At 48.5% G+C, this 24726-nt stretch overlaps 1 protein-coding gene across 1 annotated transcript in view; it reads right to left on the minus strand.

Moving 5' to 3' along the window:
* Positions 1-413: 413 nt before the first annotated feature.
* The window catches only part of LOC143219896 (uncharacterized), a 50618-nt gene continuing 26305 nt past the window's right edge, over positions 414-24726 (minus strand). Inside the window, exon 11 of the mRNA XM_076445703.1 lies at positions 414-421. Coding sequence (XP_076301818.1) covers positions 414-421 — 8 coding nt within the window. The remainder of the gene's footprint in view (positions 422-24726) is intronic.

Raw genomic sequence — 24726 nt, forward strand, 5'->3', positions numbered from 1 at the left:
CACAATTTCGAATGGGGTCCAAAACAAGAAAAGGCCTTCGAAGACCTACGACAAGCTCTGTGTGACGAACCGGTCCTTCAATACCCGGATTTCGATAAGCCATTTAACGTCACCTGCGATGCATCTGGATATGCCATCGGCGCCGTACTAAGCCAAGGCGAAGTAGGCAAGGATCGTCCCGTTGCCTATGCCTCAAGGATCCTGCAGGGCGCTGAAGTGAACTATTCTACGATAGAGAAGGAGTGCTTAGCAATAATATTCGCAGTACAGTATTTTAGACCATATATTTACGGCCGAAAATTTACACTAATCACAGACCATAAACCGCTGGTCTGGATGACGTCAGTAAAAGACCCTACGTCGCGCCTCCTCAGATGGCGCCTAAAACTGGCCGAGTTTGAGTATAAAGTCGTCTATAAACCTGGAAAAGCGAATTCTAACGCTGATGCCCTCTCCCGAAACCCAGTTACGTTGCCCCTCTCATGGAGCACCCCTGGAAGCACATCGCCGCCAAGAGCACCATTATCAAATCCAGGAACCCCTCTCTTCGATAACCGCCGAAGGAGATGGGCCGACTCGCATCTTATGCCACCGCCTCAGTCAATTCCCCCGAGGAAGAGGAAATCATCGTCGAACTCAACATCTGAACCACCATCAAAAACGCCACCACGCCCTGGGGTGAGTTCAGATGACGACAGCCTTTTGGTATCACCACCCCTAGTACCCGCCTCCAGTCAAGAGGAATCACCCATAACAGGACTAGAGGACATCTTAACCACCGTCCCCAGCCTAATTCCCCAACCAATGGGACCGAACTGGCACGATGAAGAGGAAGAAACCTTACCCTCCGAGGACGAGGAAGAAGATGAGGAGCCAAGACGACAAGGGAGAGTAACGTACCTCCGCGACCGACTAATTATGAGGAAAGATAATTTAGTATGTTTCACAACCCTGGATGGTCAACCCATAGACCCAGGAGCCGTAGACCTCCATAGACAAAGGAAATTGTCCGACGGTCGAGACCTGACCTTATTCAAAGCAAAGATAAGTAATTTCGGTAGCAACAAGCTGATACAGACACCCATCAAACCATCCCTGACTCACGAGGTTTCAACTGACGACCTAAAAGAATGTTTCCGGACATTACTTGATGTAGCCAACGAACTCAGACTGCGAACATTTTCAATCTCTAAAACCTATATAGACGACAATTCCATGGAGTACGTCTCGAACCTCCTCATCGCGACATTCGAAGACACCCCCGTACACATATTCTTCTGCGCAAACGAAATCCAGATACCGGCCGAAGATAGATGGAATGATATTATCGCAGAAAATCACGTCTCTGCGTACGCAGGGCACAAAGGAATTACAAAAACCCTGAAGAGAATCCGCGAAAGATATTGGTGGAGCGGTATGAAGATCCAGATAACGAACTACGTTAATAACTGCCTCAGTTGCCAACGTAATAAACTGACCAGGGTAAAAACGCGCCTGCCGATGAGAATAACGGATACACCCGGTAGAGCGTTCGATAAGGTGTCCATGGACATTGTAGGGCCCCTTCCAACAACCAACGACGGAAACACATACATCTTAACCATACAGGATTTATTAACGAAACACTCAACCGCAATCCCTCTTAAATCCGCCGATGCCATCAGCACTGCGGACGCATTTATAAACAATTTTATCTGCCGTTACGGAACACCTAAAGCCATCCTAACGGATCAAGGAGCGAATTTCACAAGTTCCCTGATGAAGGCCATCGCAAAACGATTCAAAATAACTCGGCTGCAAACAACAGCCTTCCACCCTCAAAGCAACGGGTCAATCGAGAGATCCCACCACGTCTTAGCAGAGTACCTGAAGCAATACGTCCACAAGAACAACTGGGACAAATGGGTCGATTTGGCAATGTTTAGTTACAATACGAGTGTCCACGAGGGCACAGATTTCACGCCGCACGAGTTAGTATTCGGCTCTTTGGCACGAGTCCCATCCGCCGATTCCTACTCCTACGAATGCGAAAACGACTCCTATACCCACTACCTCTCCCAATTGCAAAGAAAGATAACCGAAACCCAAATTCGCGCGCGCGGAAACTTAGTCTCCGCGAAAAGAAAGTCAAAATCATACTACGATAGAAGAATTAACCCGGTAGAATTCAAGGTGGGAGAACAGGTATTCCTACTCAAAGAACCCTGCAAGGGCAAATTCGATGCGCAATATACGGGTCCTCACGAAATTTGCGACATCTTAGACTCAAACAATGTGAAAATTAAAGTAGGGAACCATTTTAAGATTGTACATGCAAACAAACTCAAGCGTGCGCCGAATAATCCAACGCAAACCCCGCGTCAGCGAAACGTGACACTCATCTGGACGCAGATCAGAAAAGACAGAAGTGTTAGTGAACAAAGCGATTCCCCACCCACCCTAAACCCCGAGAAAAGACAGTCGAAAAATGAACATTGCGAATACGACTTGTCGGACATTACAAAACCAGCCCCAGCCCCACGTGCCGACACCGACAACATTTCAGTGCGACCAGTGTTTCGTACAAATATAGGAAATACTCGCCGAGAACTGTGCTCCCTGCGCGGAGTACCTCCGGACGATGCGTCGCATGAATGAGTGTGTGCTCGAGTGTTGAGCGAGAAATTTCTTCCTTGTAAGAAATTTCTTTTCCGCGTTGGGAGGTGTTACGTCGTCCGATGTACGACGTTGGCCTTGTACATACACTATGTATTCAAGGTCTGATCTGCATAAGATCCATACACCGTCCCCTAGACATAAGAACATAATATTAAGATCTCATATATTGTATTGTTCTAATCCTTATCTCCGTCTCTATCCATCACCATAACTTCACCTTGATCAACACCTTACCTCAGTTTCAACCCATCACCACGACACATAATGCAATAAAGTATTGCATCACTCTGGAAGCATCTAGAAGCTTCTAGAAACGTCGAGAAGTCCAAAGAATGCTGCATCAGCAGTCCCACGCTCGTAGAGGGCAATAGGACAGCCACGAGACTGCAGCGTCAGCAGAAATGCACGTGCAGTCCCCGGGAGCGAAGACGCTGCTGCGTCAGCGGTTCTCCCACTCCGACGACTGAAGAACAAAGAGACTGCAGCGTCAGCTATCCCCACTCCGACCGAAGGAGGCAAGGCAGAGCAGGCGCTTGCATCAGTCCGCCTCCAGACAGCGACTCGAACGGTCCGCTCCAAGCGAGCGACTCGCACGGACGTGCCAGTCCGGCTTCTTCCGACTTCAAGAGCAGACGTGTTCAGTCTAGCTCCGCGAAAGTGAAGTGTGTCGATCCTTCACTCCTAATTCCAATTCCAATTCCAACTCTAACTCAACTCAACTCAAGTCCTAATTCTCATACATTATTCCTATAACATATTACAATATCCATTATTCATTAATCCAATTACTACTCCTATTATAATACTACTTACATATTGTATACCAGTGTACTTACCAGTTCTTATTTAATATATTGTTGTTATACCAGTGCTTCGATCTTGTTATTCTTGTGTTAGTTCAACACCATCTTCCAATTCAGTTCTTGCATCGAATATATTAAACTCGTGACATATCCGGACTTGGTCTAAAGTGCGCAGTGGAAACGCTGAGCCGCCAATAAGGAATTTGAAGCGAGTCATAGAGAAGTTCTCGTGCCACGTCTAGAATTGGTCTAAAGTGCGCAGTGGAAACGCTGAGCCGCCACTATAGACGTGAAGCGAGTTAACTACCAAAAAGGTTAATAACAAGTGGAAGTTCATTTTCATTATATTATTAATATTCCATCATTACTATTCCTTACCCATGCGACGCCCACGTCGAGCGGGACGCAAGTATCAACTTGCTAAATTGAGACGCGCGTTGAGAAATAAAGCGGTGCTCGATCAAATCATTGCCACTACCGAGTGGACCGAACTTCTGGGAACCACCGAGCACATTCCGTGTGACGCGTCCGATTACGTTTCTGTATACGGTTGCCCTTGCAACCCTCCTAAAGAGGTCAACCACGCGGACCTCTCGCGAGCTCCGACGCCAGTTCTGCATCCGGTCGATCGTCCAGAGGTGATCGACATAGCCGACGACGACGACAGCCGAGACACGATCATCGTTCCCAGGGTCCGTTGCCGAATCATCAGTGACGTTCCTCTGCCAACTCATCAACGTGTCGTCTTGCGGCCAGCATCCAAGGCCACTAATGTCGTCCCGAACCGAGCAGCAGCAACTCTGCCAGATCTTCCCCACCTCGAGGACATCTGTATAGAAGACCCGATGTACGACACCTACTGTCAGTACCGCCAGTTCCTGCTGCAACAATATTATTAGGCGTTAATTCAGCATTGCGAGGTGATCGACATAGCCGACGACGACGACAGCCGAGACACGATCATCGTTCCCAGGGTCCGTTGCCGAATCATCCGTGACGTTCCTCTGCCAGCTCATCAACGTGTCGTCTTGCGGCCAGCATCCAAGGCCACTAACGTCGTCCCGAACCGAGCAGCAGCAACTCTGCCGGATCTTCCCCACCTCGAGGACATCTGTATAGAAGATCCGATGTACGACACCTACTGTCAGTACCGCCAGTTCCTGCTGCAACAATATTATTAGGCGTTAATACAACATTGCGGTGAGTCGTATAATATCTTGTATAATTGTTGAATCCTGTAAACTCACCGTTCTCGTTGCATCCTCTCGCGCGCGATTCTTGTCGGGACACTTCTTGTAACCGCGTCGGACGTTCTTTTCTTGACTGCATCCATAGCAATATCGGTTGTCCTAGTGCATATGACAGCCCGCGGCTGTCTCGGCACGAAAGACCACTCCTCATTTTAATCATAATATCTCAACCGTCCGTCTGTCACTGTTCTCTTTTCTCTCTCCTGGTACCTGTAACAAAAACACAGTGACGGACGTGACACTGTCGTCTTTAGAGAATCAAAGGCGGGGACATTTCCTTTCAACCTAGACTCGGAATAGAAACAATCGGACTTGATACCGGAGCTTGTAGAATAAACCTTCATAGGTTTGAATTCGCGGGAGTCTTCTTTGGACTCTGGATTAAAATTGTCGGGATGGTTACCGAATACGTCGGGATGGTTACCGGAATTAGAAAGGTCGGGATGGTTACCGAATACGTCGGGATGGTTACCGGAATTGAAAAGGTCGGGATGGTTACCGAATGCGTCGGGATGGTACCCGGAATTAGAAAGGTCGGGATGGTTACCGAATACGTCGGGATGGTTACCGGAATTAGAAAGGTCGGGATGGTTACCGAATGCGTCGGGATAGTGCCCGGAATTAGTTGAATAACGCTCGATCTCTTCCACCTCTAACACGGGTAATCGGAATGAGATCGGACGCGGAGATGTGTTGAAACATCTGAGGCTCGCTTTGCCTCCGCGATTAGTGACTACACAGTCACCGAGGAATACATCCGGCGCTACGCTGACGCGGCGGATATATCCCTGTTTCGGGCCCTGTACGCTGACTGCAATGCAGGCGGCTGTTCGGGGCTCAACGGCAAACTCATTAGAGTCTGCTGCAGTCCTTGATTCGGACTGTTGATTTTGATTTTTGCGCTTATCGACCGGTTCCTCTACGATATTATTCGATGTGATACGAATCTCTCCCGGTTGCACCCGACGTTTTGAGAGAGGGAATGTTTCTTCCTCTGTCCTTGCGGCGTGCTTTTCAAGAGAGACCTCCGTTTTCGGAGAAGGCATTGATGTCACGTCCGTCACTGTGTTTTTGTTACAGGTACCAAGAGAGAGAAAAGGATGGCACTCAAGAACAGTGACAGACGGACGGTGGAGATATGAAGATTAATTGTGGAGTGGTCTTTCGTGCCGAGACAGCCGCGGGCTGTCATATGCACTAGGACAACCGATATTGCTATGGATGCAGTCAAGAAGAGAACGTCCGACGCGGTTACAAGAAGTGTCCCGACAAGAATCACGCGCGAGATGATGCAACGAAAACGGTGAGTTTACAGGATTCAGCAATTATACAAGACATTATACGACTCACCGCAATGCTGTATTAACGCCTAATAATATTGTTGCAGCAGGAACTGGCGGTACTGACAGTAGGTGTCGTACATCGGGTCTTCTATACAGATGTCCTCGAGGTGGGGAAGATCTGGCAGAGTTGCTGCTGCTCGGTTCGGGACGACATTAGTGGCCTTGGATGCTGGCCGCAAGACGACACGTTGGTGAGCTGGCAGAGGAACGTCACGGATGATTCGGCAACGGACCCTGGGAACGATGATCGTGTCTTGGCTGTCGTCGTCGGCTATGTCGATTACCTCAGGACGATCGACCGGATGCAGAACTGGCGTCGGAGCTCGCGAGAGGTCCGCGTGGTTGACCTCTTTAGGAGGGTTGCAAGGGCAACCGTATACAGAAACGTAATCGGACGCGTCACACGGAATGTGCTCGGTGGTTCCTAGAAGTTCGGTCCACTCGGTAGTGGCAATGATTTGATCGAGCACCGCTTTATTTCTCAACGCGCGTCTCAATTTAGCAAGTTGATACTTGCGTCCCGCTCGACGTGGGCGTCGCATGGGTAAGGAATAGTAATGATGGAATATTAATAATATAATGAAAATGAACTTCCACTTGTTATTAACCTTTTTGGTAGTTAACTCGCTTCACGTCTATAGTGGCGGCTCAGCGTTTCCACTGCGCTCTTTAGACCAATTCTAGACGTGGCACGAGAACTTCTCTATGACTCGCTTCAAATTCCTTATTGGCGGCTCAGCGTTTCCACTGCGCACTTTAGACCAAGTCCGGATATGTCACGAGTTTAATATATTCGATGCAAGAACTGAATTGGAAGATGGTGTTGAACTAACACAAGAATAACAAGATCGAAGCACTGGTATAACAACGATATATTAAATAAGAACTGGTAAGTACACTGGTATACAATATGTAAGTAATATTATAATAGGAGTAGTAATTGGATTAATGAATAATGGATATAGTAATATGTTGTAGGAATAATGTATGAGTTGAGTTGAGTTGAGTTAGAATTGGAATTGGAATTGGAATTAGGAGTGAAGGATCGACACACTTCACTTTCGCGGAGCTAGACTGAACACGTCTGCTCTTGAAGTCGGAAGAAGCCGGACTGGCACGTCCGTGCGAGTCGCTCGCTTGGAGCGGACCGTTCGAGTCGCTGTCTGGAGGCGGACTGATGCAAGCGCCTGCTCTGCCTTGCCTCCTTCGGTCGGAGTGGGGATAGCTGACGCTGCAGTCTCTTTGTTCTTCAGTCGTCGGAGTGGGAGAACCGCTGACGCAGCAGCGTCTTCGCTCCCGGGGACTGCACGTGCATTTCTGCTGACGCTGCAGTCTCGTGGCTGTCCTATTGCCCTCTACGAGCGTGGGACTGCTGATGCAGCATTCTTTGGACTTCTCGACGTTTCTAGAAGCTTCTAGATGCTTCCAGAGTGATGCAATACTTTATTGCATTATGTGTCGTGGTGATGGGTTGAAACTGAGGTAAGGTGTTGATCAAGGTGAAGTTATGGTGATGGATAGAGACGGAGATAAGGATTAGAACAATACAATATATGAGATCTTAGTATTATGTTCTTATGTCTAGGGGACGGTGTATGGATCTTATGCAGATCAGACCTTGTATACATAATGTATGTACAAGGCCAACGTCGTACATCGGACGACGTAACACCTCCCAACGCGGAAAAGAAATTTCTTACAAGGAAGAAATTTCTCGCTCAACACTCGATCACACACTCATTCATGCGACGCATCGTCCGGAGGTACTCCGCGCAGGGAGCACAGTTCTCGGCGAGTATTTCCTATATTTGTACGAAACACTGGTCGCACTGAAATGTTGTCGGTGTCGGCACGTGGGGCTGGGGCTGGTTTTGTAATGTCCGACAAGTCGTATTCGCAATGTTCATTTTTCGACTGTCTTTTCTCGGGGTTTAGGGTGGGTGGGGAATCACTTTGTTCACTAACACTTTCACTTTTGTCTTTTCTTATCTGCGTCCAGATGAGTGTCACGTTTCGCTGACGCGGGGTTTGCGTTGGATTATTCGGCGCACGCTTGAGTTTGTTTGCATGTACAATCTTAAAATGGTTCCCTACTTTAATTTTCACATTGTTTGAGTCTAAGATGTCGCAAATTTCGTGAGGACCCGTATATTGCGCATCGAATTTGCCCTTGCAGGGTTCTTTGAGTAGGAATACCTGTTCTCCCACCTTGAATTCTACCGGGTTAATTCTTCTATCGTAGTATGATTTTGACTTTCTTTTCGCGGAGACTAAGTTTCCGCGCGCGCGAATTTGGGTTTCGGTTATCTTTCTTTGCAATTGGGAGAGGTAGTGGGTATAGGAGTCGTTTTCGCATTCGTAGGAGTAGGAATCGGCGGATGGGACTCGTGCCAAAGAGCCGAATACTAACTCGTGCGGCGTGAAATCTGTGCCCTCGTGGACACTCGTATTGTAACTAAACATTGCCAAATCGACCCATTTGTCCCAGTTGTTCTTGTGGACGTATTGCTTCAGGTACTCTGCTAAGACGTGGTGGGATCTCTCGATTGACCCGTTGCTTTGAGGGTGGAAGGCTGTTGTTTGCAGCCGAGTTATTTTGAATCGTTTTGCGATGGCCTTCATCAGGGAACTTGTGAAATTCGCTCCTTGATCCGTTAGGATGGCTTTAGGTGTTCCGTAACGGCAGATAAAATTGTTTATAAATGCGTCCGCAGTGCTGATGGCATCGGCGGATTTAAGAGGGATTGCGGTTGAGTGTTTCGTTAATAAATCCTGTATGGTTAAGATGTATGTGTTTCCGTCGTTGGTTGTTGGAAGGGGCCCTACAATGTCCATGGACACCTTATCGAACGCTCTACCGGGTGTATCCGTTATTCTCATCGGCAGGCGCGTTTTTACCCTGGTCAGTTTATTACGTTGGCAACTGAGGCAGTTATTAACGTAGTTCGTTATCTGGATCTTCATACCGCTCCACCAATATCTTTCGCGGATTCTCTTCAGGGTTTTTGTAATTCCTTTGTGCCCTGCGTACGCAGAGACGTGATTTTCTGCGATAATATCATTCCATCTATCTTCGGCCGGTATCTGGATTTCGTTTGCGCAGAAGAATATGTGTACGGGGGTGTCTTCGAATGTCGCGATGAGGAGGTTCGAGACGTACTCCATGGAATTGTCGTCTATATAGGTTTTAGAGATTGAAAATGTTCGCAGTCTGAGTTCGTTGGCTACATCAAGTAATGTCCGGAAACATTCTTTTAGGTCGTCAGTTGAAACCTCGTGAGTCAGGGATGGTTTGATGGGTATCTGTATCAGCTTGTTGCTACCGAAATTACTTATCTTTGCTTTGAATAAGGTCAGGTCTCGACCGTCGGACAATTTCCTTTGTCTATGGAGGTCTACGGCTCCTGGGTCTATGGGTTGACCATCCAGGGTTGTGAAACATACTAAATTATCTTTCCTCATAATTAGTCGGTCGCGGAGGTACGTTACTCTCCCTTGTCGTCTTGGCTCCTCATCTTCTTCCTCGTCCTCGGAGGGTAAGGTTTCTTCCTCTTCATCGTGCCAGTTCGGTCCCATTGGTTGGGGAATTAGGCTGGGGACGGTGGTTAAGATGTCCTCTAGTCCTGTTATGGGTGATTCCTCTTGACTGGAGGCGGGTACTAGGGGTGGTGATACCAAAAGGCTGTCGTCATCTGAACTCACCCCAGGGCGTGGTGGCGTTTTTGATGGTGGTTCAGATGTTGAGTTCGACGATGATTTCCTCTTCCTCGGGGGAATTGACTGAGGCGGTGGCATAAGATGCGAGTCGGCCCATCTCCTTCGGCGGTTATCGAAGAGAGGGGTTCCTGGATTTGATAATGGTGCTCTTGGCGGCGATGTGCTTCCAGGGGTGCTCCATGAGAGGGGCAACGTAACTGGGTTTCGGGAGAGGGCATCAGCGTTAGAATTCGCTTTTCCAGGTTTATAGACGACTTTATACTCAAACTCGGCCAGTTTTAGGCGCCATCTGAGGAGGCGCGACGTAGGGTCTTTTACTGACGTCATCCAGACCAGCGGTTTATGGTCTGTGATTAGTGTAAATTTTCGGCCGTAAATATATGGTCTAAAATACTGTACTGCGAATATTATTGCTAAGCACTCCTTCTCTATCGTAGAATAGTTCACTTCAGCGCCCTGCAGGATCCTTGAGGCATAGGCAACGGGACGATCCTTGCCTACTTCGCCTTGGCTTAGTACGGCGCCGATGGCATATCCAGATGCATCGCAGGTGACGTTAAATGGCTTATCGAAATCCGGGTATTGAAGGACCGGTTCGTCACACAGAGCTTGTCGTAGGTCTTCGAAGGCCTTTTCTTGTTTTGGACCCCATTCGAAATTGTGCTCTTTGGCGAGGAGTTGGGTTAGGGGTTTGGAGATTTTAGCGAAGTCATTAATAAATTTGCGGTAGTACCCTGCAAGGCCTAAAAATTCGCGCACGTTTTTCGCGTTCTTAGGTCGTGGGAAATTTTGTACGGCATTAATTTTCTTTGGACATGGTCTGACGCCGTCTTGACTAATCTGATGTCCCAGGTATGCCACTTCCTTATGAAGGAAGCCGCATTTCGAGGGCTGTAATTTGAGGTTGGCTCCGCGCAGTCGGCGGGCTAGTTTATTGAATTTGGCATAATGTTCTTCTAATGAACGCGCGTAGATCACGATATCATCGAGGTACACGAAGAGTTCGTTGCCTTGTAGGCCGCAGAGGACTGTGTCCATTAATCTTTGGAAGGTAGCCGGAGCATTACGGAGACCGAATGGCATTCTGTTGAATTCGTAGTGGCCGAAAGGCGTGGAGAAGGCGGTCTTCGCGGCATCCTCCTTCTCCATTCCTATCTGATGGAATCCGCTGGCTAAGTCAAACACACTGAAGTATGCGGCGCTGCCTAACTGATCTAGGATTTCGTTAATGCTAGGTAGCGGGTACGCGTCGGCCACCGACTTCTCGTTTAATGCGCGGTAATCGATTACCATGCGCCATTTTTTGTTACCCTCGGCGTCCGCTTTCTTAGGAACAATCCACAAGGGGGAATTATAAGGTGAGTTAGATGGAACGACTATGTCATTCCGTAAGAGTTCGGACATTTGCTTGTTGATTTCGTCCTTGTGGATTGGTGGGTAGCGATACTGTTTAACATGGATTGGAATATCATCCGTCGTGATGATTCTGTGAGTCACCGCATTTGTTTTCCCCAAACGATCCCCTTGGAGATGGAAAAGATCATTGTGCTTTTCTAACAAAGATTTAACATGGTCCATTTCGTCGCCGCTGAGATGATCCATGGGGATAGTTTCTAATAGCTCTTTCACGCGAGCTTCGTGGGAATTTGCGATGGAATAGGTCATTCTGACCTTGGTTTTATCGGGCTGGTTACCGGAGTTAGTATAATGATCGGGCTGGTTACCGGAGTTAGAATAAGAATCGGGCTGGTTACCGGAGTTAGTAAGGTCGGGATGGTTACCGAATGCGTCGGGATGATACCCGGAATTAGAAAGGTCGGGATGGTTACCGAATGCGTCGGGATGGTTCCCGGAATTAGAAAGGTCGGGATGGTTACCGAATGCGTCGGGATGATACCCGGAATTAGAAAGGTCGGAAGAGTACGACTCGATTTCTTCCATCTCCAATGGGGGCAATCGAAATGAAACTCTTTCCGACGAGGTGTTAAAACACCGGAGGCTCGCTTTGCCTTTACGATTGGTGACGACGCAGTCACCCAGGAATACATCCGGCGCTACGTTAACACGGCGGATATATCCCTGTTTGGGTCCTTCGACGTCGACCGCTATGCACGCAACGGTACGAGGTTCGAGGACGAATTCTTCGGATTTCGGAGGAGTCTTTGTTCGGACTCGATCCTCACGCTCCACGATCCGACTTCTCGCAGTGTACTCCGATATCTCTCGAGTCTCCTTCGATTCCGGCCGGCTTTCCACGGCGTTTTTCTCTAGGGAGTACTCGATCGAATCCCGAGGAGGCATTGAAATAACCTCCGTCACCGGGGCTCTGCAAGGTCTGACCGCGGGTGCACGAGGATTTGAGGAAGACACTCGAACGTTCCTTGCCGAATGTTCCTCACGCTCGGCGGCTGGAGTTTTAACGAGATCGTTGGTCATAGACGAAGGCATTGAAATAACCTCTGCTGCCAATTTATCGCGAGGCTCAGCCGTGGGCGCGCAAGGGTTCGAGAAGGGAACCCGAATGCCTCCTATCGTAATGTATTCATTCGCAAAGGAGATCTCGGCTCCTGTTCTGAAGAAGGGAGAACCAAGGATTCCGTCGATGTTAATTGGGAAGTTTTCTTCCAAGACATGAAATTCAATAGGGTTTTGACCCTGTAAGTGTATTTTAATTTGACCGAGAGTTGGAATGGATCCCTCGGTTATTCCTTGGACTTCTATAGTGTTCGTATGATCTATAGGTAGATTTGGTTCTAGACTTGACGCACGAATTAAATTGATCTCCGAACCCGTGTCCAACAAAAATTCACACTTCTTTTGTAATTGAGGGGCGGAGATTTTTACGCGCGGAATTGGTGAGTCTGCAGCAAGATTTACTGCTGAGACGAATCGTCGGACTGGTCGTTCGTCCGGATAGCTGTTTGGGTGCGGGCTGTAGTTTGAGTTGAAGATGCGGCCTCCCGCCTGGGGTTGGCTTCGGTCGGGAGGCCGGACTCGTTTCCCGACCTCCTATTATTATTAAAAGCGCGCTTACGGCACTCGTGAATATCGTGCCCGGGGACTTTGCAATAGTTGCAAAATTTGTTAGGGCTTGAGGGGCGATCTGTGCGACCATCGCGGTACGTGTTTTGGCCGCGAGGATTATTTTCCCATCGCCGTTGCGGCGTCGGGGAGCGATAAGAGTCCCGGTTTAAGTTTCTTGAGGACTGCTGAGACGAGTCCGGTCTGTTATCGCGGCGTTCTTGAGTTCGCTCTGGAATGTCACGAGCGGACTCGTACGTGGAACGCGGGCGATACGGCCGGTTATCAGAGAAGCTGACTCGTTTTTCTTCGCGGATCAATTCTCGTCGACGAGTCTGGTCTGACTCATACTGCCTGTAAGCAGAGATGGCTGCTTCGAAAACAGTGGCAGGATTTCGCGAAGGGCAATGAAGCACTTCGGCACGCAGCTGGGGAAGGAGACCTCGTAGAAAACAATCTACTACGAAGCGATCTAGTTCTTCGTAATCTAGGCCAATATCTGTGGCATCTTGAATCGCGGTTCGAAGGTCTTTAACGCGATTGATGAAGTCTAAGATGTGCTCGTTTGGAGCTTGGAGTACACTCGCGAGATCGCCACGGTACTGGTCAACGAATTTGTATGGGCCCAGTACTGTTCGTAATTTCTCGCATAGTGCAGAAATTGTGAATATGTGCTCGCCTTCTATAGCGGCATAAGCACGATCGTGGAGTTTATTGCAGAGCAATTTTGTGAGGGCACGCTCTGCATTGGCCGGTACGGTGTCACGCGCGCGTTTGCATGCACGTATGAATTGTAGGACGGAAGACGAAGTTCCGTCGAATCTAGGGACAAGCTCGGCGGCTTGTTTTAGAGCGAAATTACCAGTAGGTTCATACTGTGGGATTTCGCGTGGCTCTGGCGGTGAAGGTTCCCGCATATTAGAGACGTTACTAGGGCCTGGTGTAGGCGATTGTTGACGTAGGCTCTGACTCGTGATTTGGATGTTATGAAGCTCTTTTCGTATTTCGTCGAGCATATTCTTTTGGTTTTGTGCGTCTTCTTCATATTTGAGACGCAATTTGGCAATAAAATCAGTTTCTTCTTTGAGATATTGCTCTCTACGGGCGAGGTCTTGCGCATAAAGGAGTAACTCTTCCTCGGTCATTGGAGGAAGGTCTGCGTTAGGATCTGCTCGGAGATCCTTTTGAGATCGCGTGATTGGGCGAGACATTTTGAAAGATATAAATGGGATTTAAGAAATGTGAACTTCGCACTGACACGCGTCGGGGCTTATTAATGCAAATATCGGCGACCACTTCGTTGTCCTACCGACTGCGCCAAATTTGTCACGTCCGTCACTGTGTTTTTGTTACAGGTACCAAGAGAGAGAAAAGGATGGCACTCAAGAACAGTGACAGACGGACGGTGGAGATATGAAGATTAATTGTGGAGTGGTCTTTCGTGCCGAGACAGCCGCGGGCTGTCATATGCACTAGGACAACCGATATTGCTATGGATGCAGTCAAGAAGAGAACGTCCGACGCGGTTACAAGAAGTGTCCCGACAAGAATCACGCGCGAGATGATGCAACGAAAACGGTGAGTTTACAGGATTCAGCAATTATACAAGACATTATACGACTCACCGCAATGCTGTATTAACGCCTAATAATATTGTTGCAGCAGGAACTGGCGGTACTGACAGTAGGTGTCGTACATCGGGTCTTCTATACAGATGTCCTCGAGGTGGGGAAGATCTGGCAGAGTTGCTGCTGCTCGGTTCGGGACGACATTAGTGGCCTTGGATGCTGGCCGCAAGACGACACGTTGGTGAGCTGGCAGAGGAACGTCACGGATGATTCGGCAACGGACCCTGGGAACGATGATCGTGTCTTGGCTGTCGTCGTCGGCTATGTCGATTACCTCAGGACGATCGACCGGATGCAGAACTGGCGTCGGAGCTCGCGAGAGGTCCGCGTGGTTGACCTCTTTAGGAGGGTTGCAAGGGCAACCGTATACAGAAACGTAATCGGACGCGTCACACGGAATGTGCTCGGTGGTTCCTAGAAGTTCGGTCCACTCGGTAGTGGCAATGATTTGATCGAGCACCGCTTTATTTCTCAACGCGCGTCTCAATTTAGCAAGTTGATACTTGCGTCCCGCTCGACGTGGGCGTCGCATGGGTAAGGAATAGTAATGATGGAATATTAATAATATAATGAAAATGAACTTCCACTTGTTATTAACCTTTTTGGTAGTTAACTCGCTTCACGTCTATAGTGGCGGCTCAGCGTTTCCACTGCGCTCTTTAGACCAATTCTAGACGTGGCACGAGAACTTCTCTATGACTCGCTTCAAATTCCTTATTGGCGGCTCAGCGTTTCCACTGCGCACTTTAGACCAAGTCCGGATATGTCACGAGTTTAATATATTCGATGCAAGAACTGAATTGGAAGATGGTGTTGAACTAACACAAGAATAACAAGATCGAAGCACTGGTATAACAACGATATATTAAATAAGAACTGGTAAGTACACTGGTATACAATATGTAAGTAATATTATAATAGGAGTAGTAATTGGATTAATGAATAATGGATATAGTAATATGTTGTAGGAATAATGTATGAGTTGAGTTGAGTTGAGTTAGAATTGGAATTGGAATTGGAATTAGGAGTGAAGGATCGACACACTTCACTTTCGCGGAGCTAGACTGAACACGTCTGCTCTTGAAGTCGGAAGAAGCCGGACTGGCACGTCCGTGCGAGTCGCTCGCTTGGAGCGGACCGTTCGAGTCGCTGTCTGGAGGCGGACTGATGCAAGCGCCTGCTCTGCCTTGCCTCCTTCGGTCGGAGTGGGGATAGCTGACGCTGCAGTCTCTTTGTTCTTCAGTCGTCGGAGTGGGAGAACCGCTGACGCAGCAGCGTCTTCGCTCCCGGGGACTGCACGTGCATTTCTGCTGACGCTGCAGTCTCGTGGCTGTCCTATTGCCCTCTACGAGCGTGGGACTGCTGATGCAGCATTCTTTGGACTTCTCGACGTTTCTAGAAGCTTCTAGATGCTTCCAGAGTGATGCAATACTTTATTGCATTATGTGTCGTGGTGATGGGTTGAAACTGAGGTAAGGTGTTGATCAAGGTGAAGTTATGGTGATGGATAGAGACGGAGATAAGGATTAGAACAATACAATATATGAGATCTTAGTATTATGTTCTTATGTCTAGGGGACGGTGTATGGATCTTATGCAGATCAGACCTTGTATACATAATGTATGTACAAGGCCAACGTCGTACATCGGACGACGTAACATTGAAATAACCCTCGTCATTGAACTATCGCGGGGCTCAGTCGGCAGTGCGCGTGAATTAGAGAACGGAATTGAAATGTTTCCGACTAAAACGAATTGTTTTGCAAAGGAAATCTCAGCTCCTCCTATAAAGAAGGGCGAGCCGAGAATCCCGTTAACACTGACTGGGAATTCGTCCCCGAGCACGTGGAATTTGATAGGGATTGTCCCCTGAATGAATATAACGACTTCGCCGAGTGTTACTATGGAACCCTCGGTTATTCCATGAACTTCGATCGTGCTCGTGGGATCAATGGTTATCCCAGGTTTTAAACTAGACGCGCGTATCAAATTGACTTCCGAGCCCGTGTCTAATAAGAATTCACTTTTCTCGCGAAGCTGAGGGGCGGAGATTTGTACGCGCGGGATCGGCGAGTCTACTGCGAGGTTAACTGCAGAGACGAATCGTCGATCTGGTCTTCGGGGAACTCGTTCGTTCGAACGGCGGTCTGCGTGAATGTTTGGTTGCGCTTTGTTGGGGCGGCCTCCCGCTGTTGATTCGTTCCTGTCGGGAGGCCTGACTCGTTTCCCGAGCGCAGGTTATTGTTATAGGCTCTTTTTCGACATTCGTGAATGTCATGCCCGGGAGTTTTGCAATAGTTGCAAAACTTGCGGGGCTCTCCCGAACGTCTGTCGCGATTTGAATTCGGGTCCCGGTTTTCGCGCTGCGGGTTTTGTTCGCGAGGGGTTTCGGATCGCCACTGCGGAGTTGGAGAACGATAAGAGTTGCGGTTCGAGTTTCTCCACGAGTCTCGACGTTGGTCGGACCCGTTATCGCGACGCTCATCCGGTCTGTTGTCGCGACGTTCAGGGATGCGTTCGCGAGAATTGAAATTGTCAGAAGAGCGTGGGCGATAGGAGCTTCTGTTATCTGAGAAGCTTACCTTGCGGGAATCGTCACGATTAGATTCGCGACGACGGTTTTGATACAGCTCATATTGCTTATATGCAGAGATGGCTGCTTCGAAGATCTCTGCCGAATTCTGAGAACGGCAATGCAAAACTTCGCTGCGAAGTTGTGGGAGTAGACCGCGAAGGAAGCACTCGACTGTGAAACGATCGATTTCTCTGTAGTCGTAATGTCCTTCGGTAGAATCGCTGATGGCGGTTCGTAAATCTTTGACTCGATTTATGAAGTCAAGAATATGCTCATTGTTGCCCTGGGCTACGCTTGCCAATTCGCCACGGTACTGGTCCACGAATTTGTAGGGTCCCAGTACTGTTCGTAGCTTATCGCAAAGTTGTGAGATCGTACGTATGTTTTCGCCTTCAATGGCAGCGTACGCACGATCGGAAAGTTTATTGCAGATTAGTTTAGTAAGGGCACGTTCTATGGATTCGGGGATAGAATCACGCGCGCGTTTGCAGGCGCGGATGAATTTTAGGACGGGAATCGATGTTCCGTCGAATTTGGGTACGAGTTCTGCGGCTTGTTTCAACGCGAAATTTCCTGTTGGCTCATATTGCGGGGTTTCGCGTGGCTCTGATAATGAAGGTTCTCGCGTGTTAGAGACGTTACTGGGGCCTGGTGTAGGCGCTTGGTGACGTAAGTTTTGGTTCAAGGCTTGAATATTGTGGAGCTCTTTGCGTATTTCATCGAGCATGTTATTTTGATTCTGTGCGTCTTCTTCATATTTAAGACGCAATTTAGCAATGAATTCGGTTTGCTCTTTTAAATATTCCTCTTTACGGGCGAGATCTTGCGCGTAAAGAAGTAGCTCTTCCTCGGTTGGCGGAGGAAGGTCTTGATTAGGATCCGGTCGGGGATCCGTTTGGGATCGTGTGATTGGGCGAGACATTTTGCGATATTAGTGTGAATTCTTACTCGACACACGATATAGAGAACAAATGTCAGACGTACGAAAACAATTTGTTAATGGTTCGACTACCGGCGACCGTTTTCGTGTCCTACCGACTGCGCCAAATTTTGTTACGTCACGCCCCACGTCCTAGGCAAAGAAGATGACCCCAGGAGGCGGCACGTGGAATTGAAGAGGAAACGGTCTTTTACGCCAAGACAGCCAGACGGGCAGTCATATGCGCTAGGACACCGATAGTCATTTGAGACCGACACCCGCTAGCAGTCAACGCGGATGGCGATACTTCTACGCTGACGCAACGAACGCGGTGAGTTGACATGGAACAAAAGGGGTTACAAAAGATACGAATTCTCACCGGTTAGTTGTTGTATCTTAGTAGTACTGTTGAAGGAGCTGAGCTCGTCGGTCAGCATGGGTCTGGTATAACGGGTCGTCCAGACAGATCTCATCGAGATGAGGAAGGTTTGGCAGCTGTCTCGCTGGGGTACGCACGACAATGCGTCTGTTGGACGGTAGGTACTCGTCCTTGATGATCCTACAGCGAACGTGCGGCAAGATTATGGTGCTCCTGCTGTCATCGTCATCAGAGCTGGTGACGAGATCAATGACCTCGTAACGAACGGCAGGCGGGTTGTTGTTGTCACTGGACAGGTTTATGGTATTCCTGACGTCGTCGTCGTCGTCAGAGATGTCAACGAGATCGGCTATCTCGTAGCGACCAGCAGACGGTTTGGTGACAGGTGAAGAACGCGAGAGGTCCGCGTGGTCGACCTCTGTGTTCGGAATCGGACGGCACGGACAACCGTATACCGATACGTAATCTGACGCGTCGCACTCGATATTCTCGGTCGTTCCGAGAAGTTCAGTCCAATCAGTCGAACTTAAGACGCGGTTTAAGATGGCTGTTTGATTTAATGCCCGTTTGAACTTGGCCAGTTGATACTTTCGGCCTGCACGACGTGTACGACGCATAAGGGATGGGTATGGAAGGAACTGTTTCGGAAGAGTTAATACTCTGAAAATCCTTTTGTCGGATTTTGTCTAAGTCCCAAACGTGAAAGAAAAATTGGCCAGGGGTTCCCCGTAGGCGCTGGCCAGAGGTAATTTACCTGACTCGAAAATGTCCACTCGTTAATCGGCACTACCCAGCAGAGCAGACGAACTGGCCTCCGAGCCGGGTCACCGTGCGACAACGAGGGCACTATTAAAACAGTCACTTCACTTTAGACACTGATATGTTTCCTTTCACAAACTGTCACTTTAACTTCGATAGTCTTTTGACTAAGTGTCACCTCGTTGACGTATTGCCTCGGCGGAGCTGTAAGCTTCTCCCTTTGTGACCAAGGTTGAACACGTAAGCGAGAGCTCAATTATTTATTATTAATATTAAATGCGTTTATCTGATTTGGAAAGTTATTATTTCCAAACGTCTACTCGTCAACCACTACTTCTCAGCGGAGCGGACGAACTGATGTTACGTCGTCCGATGTACGACGTTGGCCTTGTACATACATTATGTATACAAGGTCTGATCTGCATAAGATCCATACACCGTCCCCTAGACATAAGAACATAATACTAAGATCTCATATATTGTATTGTTCTAATCCTTATCTCCGTCTCTATCCATCACCATAACTTCACCTTGATCAACACCTTACCTCAGTTTCAACCCATCACCACGACACATAATGCAATAAAGTATTGCATCACTCTGGAAGCATCTAGAAGCTTCTAGAAACGTCGAGAAGTCCAAAGAATGCTGCATCAGCAGTCCCACGGTCGTAGAGGGCAATAGGACAGCCACGAGACTGCAGCGTCAGCAGAAATGCACGTGCAGTCCCCGGGAGCGAAGACGCTGCTGCGTCAGCGGTTCTCCCACTCCGACGACTGAAGAACAAAGAGACTGCAGCGTCAGCTATCCCCACTCCGACCGAAGGAGGCAAGGCAGAGCAGGCGCTTGCATCAGTCCGCCTCCAGACAGCGACTCGAACGGTCCGCTCCAAGCGAGCGACTCGCACGGACGTGCCAGTCCGGCTTCTTCCGACTTCAAGAGCAGACGTGTTCAGTCTAGCTCCGCGAAAGTGAAGTGTGTCGATCCTTCACTCCTAATTCCAATTCCAATTCCAACTCTAACTCAACTCAACTCAAGTCCTAATTCTCATACATTAATCCCACAACATATTACTATATCCATTATTCATTAATCCAATTACTACTCCAATTATAATACTACTTACATATTGTATATCAGTGTACTTACCAGTTCTTATTTAATATATCGTTGTTATACCAGTGCTTCGATCTTGTTATTCTTGTGTTAGTTCAACACCATCTTCCAATTCAGTTCTTGCATCGAATATATTAAACTCGTGACATATCCGGACTTGGTCTAAAGTGCGCAGTGGAAACGCTGAGCCGCCAATAAGGAATTTGAAGCGAGTCATAGAGAAGTTCTCGTGCCACGTCTAGAATTGGTCTAAAGTGCGCAGTGGAAACGCTGAGCCGCCACTATAGACGTGAAGCGAGTTAACTACCAAAAAGGTTAATAACAAGTGGAAGTTCATTTTCATTATATTATTAATATTCCATCATTACTATTCCTTACCCATGCGACGCCCACGTCGAGCGGGACGCAAGTATCAACTTGCTAAATTGAGACGCGCGTTGAGAAATAAAGCGGTGCTCGATCAAATCATTGCCACTACCGAGTGGACCGAACTTCTAGGAACCACCGAGCACATTCCGTGTGACGCGTCCGATTACGTTTCTGTATACGGTTGCCCTTGCAACCCTCCTAAAGAGGTCAACCACGCGGACCTCTCGCGAGCTCCGACGCCAGTTCTGCATCCGGTCGATCGTCCTGAGGTAATCGACATAGCCGACGACGACAGCCAAGACACGATCATCGTTCCCAGGGTCCGTTGCCGAATCATCCGTGACGTTCCTCTGCCAGCTCATCAACGTGTCGTCTTGCGGCCAGCATCCAAGGCCACTAATGTCGTCCCGAACCGAGCAGCAGCAACTCTGCCAGATCTTCCCCACCTCGAGGACATCTGTATAGAAGACCCGATGTACGACACCTACTGCCAGTACCGCCAGTTCCTGCTGCAACAATATTATTAGGCGTTAATACAACATTGCGGTGAGTCGTATAATATCTTGTATAATTGCTGAATCCTGTAAACTCACCGTTTTCGTTGCTTCATCTCGCGCGTGATTCTTGTCGGGAAACTTCTTGTAACCGCGTCGGACGTTCTCTTCTTGACTGCATCCATAGCAATATCGGTTGTCCTAGTGCATATGACAGCCCGCGGCTGTCTCGGCACGAAAGACCACTCCTCATTTTAATCATAATATCTCAACCGTCCGTCTGTCACTGTTCTCTTTTCTCTCTCCTGGTACCTGTAACAAAAACACAGTGACGGACGTGACAAATTTGGCGCAGTCGGTAGGACAACGAAGTGGTCGCCGATATTTGCATTAATAAGCCCCGACGCGTGTCAGTGCGAAGTTCACATTTCTTAAATCCCATTTATATCTTTCAAAATGTCTCGCCCAATCACGCGATCTCAAAAGGATCTCCGAGCAGATCCTAACGCAGACCTTCCTCCAATGACCGAGGAAGAGTTACTCCTTTATGCGCAAGACCTTGCCCGTAGAGAGCAATATCTCAAAGAGGAAACTGATTTTATTGCCAAATTGCGTCTCAAATATGAAGAAGACGCACAAAACCAAAAGAATATGCTCGACGAAATACGAAAAGAGCTTCGCAACATCCAAATCATGAGTCAAAGCCTACGTCAACAATCGCCTACACCAGGCCCTAGTAACGTCTCTAATATGCGGGAACCTTCACCGCCAGAGCCACGCGAAGTCCCACAGTATGAACCTACTGGTAATTTCGCTCTAAAACAAGCCGCCGAGCTTGTCCCTAGATTCGACGGAACTTCGTCTTCCGTCCTACCATTCATACGTGCATGCAAACGCGCGCGTGACACCGTACCGGCCACTGCAGAGCGTGCCCTCACGAAATTGCTCTGCAATAAACTCCACGATCGTGCTTATGCCGCTATAGAAGGCCAGCACATATTCACAATATCTGCACTATGCGAGAAATTACGAACAGTACTGGGCCCATACAAATTCGTTGACCAGTACCGTGGCGATCTCGCGAGTGTACTCCAAGCTCCAAACGAGCACATCTTAGACTTCATCAATCGCGTTAAAGACCTTCGAACCGCGATTCAAGATGCCACAGATATTGGCCTTGATTACGAAGAACTAGATCGCTTCGTAGTAGATTGTTTTCTACGAGGTCTCCTTCCCCAGCTGCGTGCCGAAGTGCTTCATTGCCCTTCGCGAAATCCTGCCACTGTTTTCGAAGCAGCCATCTCTGCTTACAGGCAGTATGAGTCAGACCAGACTCGTCGACGAGAACTGATCCGCGAAGAAAAACGAGTCAGCTTCTCTGATAACCGGCCGTATCGCCCGCGTTCCACGTACGAGTCCCCTCGTGACATTCCAGAGCGAACTCAAGAACGCCGCGATAACAGACCGGACTCGTCTCAGCAGTCCTCGAGAAACTCAAACCGGGACTCTTATCGCTCCCCGACGCCGCAACGGCGATGGGAAAATAATCCTCGCGACCAAAACACGTACCGCGATGGTCGCACAGATCGCCCCTCAAGCCCTAACAAATTTTGCAACTACTGCAAAGTCCCCGGGCACGATATTCACGAGTGCCGTAAGCGCGCTTTTAATAATAATAGGAGGTCGGGAAACGAGTCCGGCCTCCCGACCGAAGCCAACCCCAGGCGGGAGGCCGCATCTTCAACCCAAACTACAGCCCGCACCCAAACAGCTATCCGGACGAACGACCAGTCCGACGATTCGTCTCAGCAGTAAATCTTGCTGCAGACTCACCAATTCCGCGCGTAAAAATCTCCGCCCCTCAATTACAAAAGAAGTGTGAATTTTTGTTAGACACGGGTTCGGAGATCAATTTAATTCGTGCGTCAAGTCTAGAACCAAATCTACCTATAGATCATACGAACACTATAGAAGTCCAAGGAATAACCGAGGGATCCATTCCAACCCTCGGTCAAATTAAGATACACTTACAGGGTCAAAACCCTATCGAATTTCATGTCTTGGAAGAAAACTTCCCAATTAACATCGACGGAATCCTCGGTTCTCCCTTCTTCAGAACAGGAGCCGAGATCTCCTTTGCGAATGAATACATTACGATAGGAAACATTCGGGTTCCCTTCTCGAACCCTTGCGCGCCCACGGCTGAGCCTCGCGATAAATTGGCAGCAGAGGTTATTTCAATGCCTTCGTCTATGACCAACGATCTCGTTAAAACTCCAGCCGCCAAGCGTGAGGAACATTCGGCAAGGAACGTTCGAGTGTCTTCCTCAAATCCTCGTGCACCCGCGGTCAGACCTTGCAGAGCTCCGGTGACGGAGGTTATTTCAATGCCTCCTCGGGATTCGATCGAGTGCTCCCTAGAGAAAAACGCCGTGAAAAGCCGGCCGGAATCGAAGGAGACTCGAGAGATATCGGAGTACACTGCGAGAAGTCGGATCGTGGAGCGTGAGGATCGAGTCCGAACAAAGACTCCTCCGAAATCCGAAGAATTCGTCCTCGAACCTCGTACCGTTGCGTGCATAGCGGTCGACGTCGAAGGACCTAAACAGGGATATATCCGCCGTGTTAATGTAGCGCCGGATGTATTCCTGGGTGACTGCGTTGTCACCAATCGTAAAGGCAAAGCGAGCCTCCGGTGTTTTAACACCTCGTCGGAAAGAGTTTCATTTCGATTGCCCCCATTGGAGATGGAAGAAATCGAGTCGTACTCTTCCGACCTTTCTAATTCCGGGTACTATCCCGACGCATTCGGTAACCATCCCGACCTTTCTAATTCCGGGTACTATCCCGACGCATTCGGTAACCATCCCGACCTTACTAATTCCGGGAACCATCCCGACGCATTCGGTAACCATCCCGACCTTTCTAATTCCGGGTATCGTCCCGACGTATTCGGTAACCATCCCGACATTACTAACTCCGGTAACCAGCCCGATTCTTATACTAACTCCGGTAACCAGCCCGATTCTTATTCTAACTCCGGTAACCAGCCCGATCATTATTCTAACTCCGGTAACCAGCCCGATCAATTCCAAGACCAACTCCATTCCTACGACAATCAAAGATCTTCAAGACCCATATGTAAGCAGGTCTGTTCTATACTGCACGATAAATCCAGTGACAGTTCTATACCAGAGAAGGATATCAAAGCCTCCAAAGTAAAAGAACTTCATAACTTACTTCGAAATCATATCTTTGATGATCCACAGAAACTCGATTCCTTTCAACTTCCATCTGCACGTTGCCATGCGAAGCGAAACAAATACGATAAAATTAATCTCTGCGCTACAGCGAAATACGCGCCAGCAAGAAAGAGATATAAATCCGAGTACCCTCGCGATAACAGATACCCCTACCAGATTAAACGAGCGAAATACGAAACCTCTGGTCAGCAAAATCTCCTTCCACCACTGGAAGATCAGCATATCACATCGCAACACCGCTCCTCCGAAGCAGCAATCGCCTCAGAGGACCGTCAGTCCTTAGACACACACGAAACTGTAATCATGCAGCCGATCCAAGTTGCCATCTTACTCTCTATAGCCACGCGAGTGTACACCCTCATCGGATACGATTGTGGAGGATCTACACTGAACACGACAACGTTCTCCATCATCGATATTCCTGATTGCGAG

The sequence above is a fragment of the Lasioglossum baleicum genome, unplaced genomic scaffold, assembly GCF_051020765.1.
Source record: "Lasioglossum baleicum unplaced genomic scaffold, iyLasBale1 scaffold0089, whole genome shotgun sequence".
In the NCBI taxonomy this organism is placed as follows: Eukaryota; Metazoa; Arthropoda; class Insecta; order Hymenoptera; family Halictidae; genus Lasioglossum; species Lasioglossum baleicum.